General features: G+C 51.4%; 1 protein-coding gene across 1 annotated transcript, besides 2 other annotated features; it reads left to right on the forward strand.

Annotated features, from left to right (window-relative positions):
• Positions 1-363: part of a dispersed repeat that runs on past the window's edge.
• A 161-nt stretch (positions 364-524) lies between these two features.
• Positions 525-1,055, forward strand: EKO05_0003206 (uncharacterized protein; the record flags this gene model as incomplete). Its single annotated transcript, XM_059636117.1, has 2 exons — positions 525-719; positions 780-1,055. 2 exons carry the CDS (start codon positions 525-527, stop codon positions 1,053-1,055), a joined length of 471 nt encoding a protein of 156 aa, XP_059492100.1.
• A 1,618-nt stretch (positions 1,056-2,673) lies between these two features.
• Positions 2,674-2,720: part of a mobile genetic element that runs on past the window's edge.

A 2,720-nucleotide genomic window follows, 5' to 3' on the forward strand; every position in this document is an offset into this window, starting at 1 on the left:
AGCCACTTTAGACCTTTGCTCTTATCTAGCTAGGTAACAACAGCAATAGCAGCAGAGGCAGCAGTAATCGCGTTATTAGAGGTAGTTTAGAGATACTAGGTTATAAAACTAAACACTATAAGGTATTAATTAGCGTCTATATTATATATATATTTGCTAACAAATCTAAGACAAAAAGATAATTGCTAACATGCCAGATTTACTGTACTTTAATTAACCTAAACCCCTCTGCTGCAAACCTTATTTTTTGTCTTGTCTAAAGTCCCACTACAGCTAGTCAGGGGTGAGCGACCCGCTATACCCGACCTGGTTGGCTGCCGAAATCTAGTAAGTACGACATAGAAAAGCACCTAATCCCCTCCATTGGTGGTGTTTTTGTGGTGGCTCGACGAGGCTGGTCAGTATACCGTGAGTAAGCAGCACTAACCGTTTTAAGTCAGCGCGTCGTTAACGCGTCAGACGTTGTAGAACTTGTCTCGCTGCCTCTTCATAGTTCCACAGCCACCATAGTTTCCATAGTAACAATGCCATCCTACACCACCACCGTCCCGCTCAAGCCGGCGCACAATGTCGGCACGCCCTCGCCCTCTCCCCCTCCTCTTCGTGCGCTGAGCGCAGAGCGAGGCAGCTCGTGGTGGCGCTCGCCTCGTCAAGCCCCTTGCCGTCGTCGCCGCCCCAGCTGCGCGACCTGGACGCGCTGGAGCGCACTCCAACAAGGGGTTTGATAGTCCCTATGACACATTCACCCGTCGCTCATGCTAATGTGATTTACCTGGTAGAGGAGAAGAAGGCCGAGAAGAATGCGTGTGCAGACCAAGGCGCACCGCATTGAGCTGGGTGCGCGCGCAAGAGCCGCTGCTGCAGCCCTCCCCCGCCGTAACAGTATAATATCCAAATCTCCAGACACAATAATGTCGAGCTCGAAGTCAAAGTTTAAGCGTGGCATGGATGAGGCTGATAGTCAAAGTAGCGATGCCCCCCACGCCGCCGAAAGATTGAGGAGACCCCGGTCACCCCCTCGCCTGCTCCCTCCTCCTCTTTCGACGTATACGTAGACTAGCTTGACCTTTGTTTTTGTTTCTGTTTCTAGATCAAATATACCTACTTCATTACATCTTATAACTGTCATTGCTACTGTGGGTCGAGTTATTAGAAACTCCAGGATGCCACTTCACGGCGAACTATACGTTTACATGACATGATCAATGCTGACAATCACACCTCTGCCGGCCGGCGAAGCGGAGGAGCTCATACCAATGTCTACTCAGATGGATCTACCAGCTAAAAGGTCAGACACAGGCCGCTTCTACACGAACCTCGATTTACGCAGGCCAACGTCCTTTCTTTCTTTCCTTTTCACAGCCAGCTATAGGGGTGATGGGCGGTTGTGCATGGGGTGAGGACACGTGCAGTGATGAAGAAGTGTGCACGTGGAATGGTGGACTAATTTTCTATATCCTCGATTGTGAAATTGAAACGTATCAGCTTATCAGCAATTCCTCCGTTCATGGCCCCATGCATAGCGAGGCATGCAGAACTAGACGGCGGAAAGCAGACCCTCCCGCTCCAAGAAAGTTAGCTGTCGAGCGAGCAAACCCAACGCTGGATCTGAACGTTAATAATTCCACAATGCATGTCTTCAAACCCCCGAGCTCGTCTTTCGACTTGTGATTTATTATCTAAAGGTTGATACTAAACTGTCTATTCTCGAAAGGCCTGTTACTACTACTGGCTTCTTCAACTCCATCGACTCAGTCGCGGAGGCTTATACTGGCATTCGCCATCAGCGAGGTAGCCACTGCCCTTCGCCCTCGTCAGCCAGATCCCAGCTACTATGCTTGATTAAGGGTTTCTTTCCACAGTGCGTGCTTGGGGTGGCTCCCCGCCTGTTCAACACCCTCTTTGCTTGGTTCTAACGGGTGTCGAGCGTCTTTCACAATAGCAGCCTTCTCCACCTCACCCCATGACCTCGCACGAGTGCTGGGGTGATTGGTCCGGGTGCCAGGTTTGTGATGGTCCAGCTTCATGTCGAGAACGAGGGGTCTTACTGATACACGCTCGATGCACCATGTCTACGAGCTTCCTGGTAGTTTGCTCTTTAGTTGCGCTCGCAGCTTGAGGTCCTGGACCATAAAGAGTGGTTTCAGCGGGGACAAGCATTGTTTCGTTCAACCTAGCGGCACGTTGTCTCTAGGCCTGTGCAGTCCCCACAGTTCGTGTTGAGGCCGCTTCCTCGCCTCACGGGCAGGAGCCATGTGTTGTGGGGTTCGAAGAGCAAAGCCGGTCGGCCTAGCACCTTCTTGTGGACTACCGTAACGTCTGAACAAACACCGAAACTTGGCTTGCAGAAGAATGTGTTCATCAAATTCAAGGTCTAGTCGCATCACGCTCCATTCAGCCAGACGATAACGATAACAGCCACGGCCGCCACACAGTCTCTGCCCAGTCGAAAAGCCAATGTAGTACCGCGACGACCTTCATCGCATCAAAGCACGATCTCGTGCTCCCAAAGGCGATTTGATCTCTAATGGCCATGTTTTGGTCGTTCTTAGAGACAATCAAAAGGTGCCAGTCATGTCCCTGGGCGATCAGGAGCGGTTTAGCAGGCCACTGTCCTATGTTGGTGTTGTCGCCACAGATAAAGGCCAGGCGTTTCAGCCACGCATCCGTCCATACCGTGTCCGTGCGCGTAACGCGCGGATTCGCGTGACGCGCACCCT

This window comes from Ascochyta rabiei, chromosome 5 (assembly GCF_004011695.2).
Source record: "Ascochyta rabiei chromosome 5, complete sequence".
NCBI classification, from domain to species: domain Eukaryota; kingdom Fungi; phylum Ascomycota; class Dothideomycetes; order Pleosporales; family Didymellaceae; genus Ascochyta; species Ascochyta rabiei.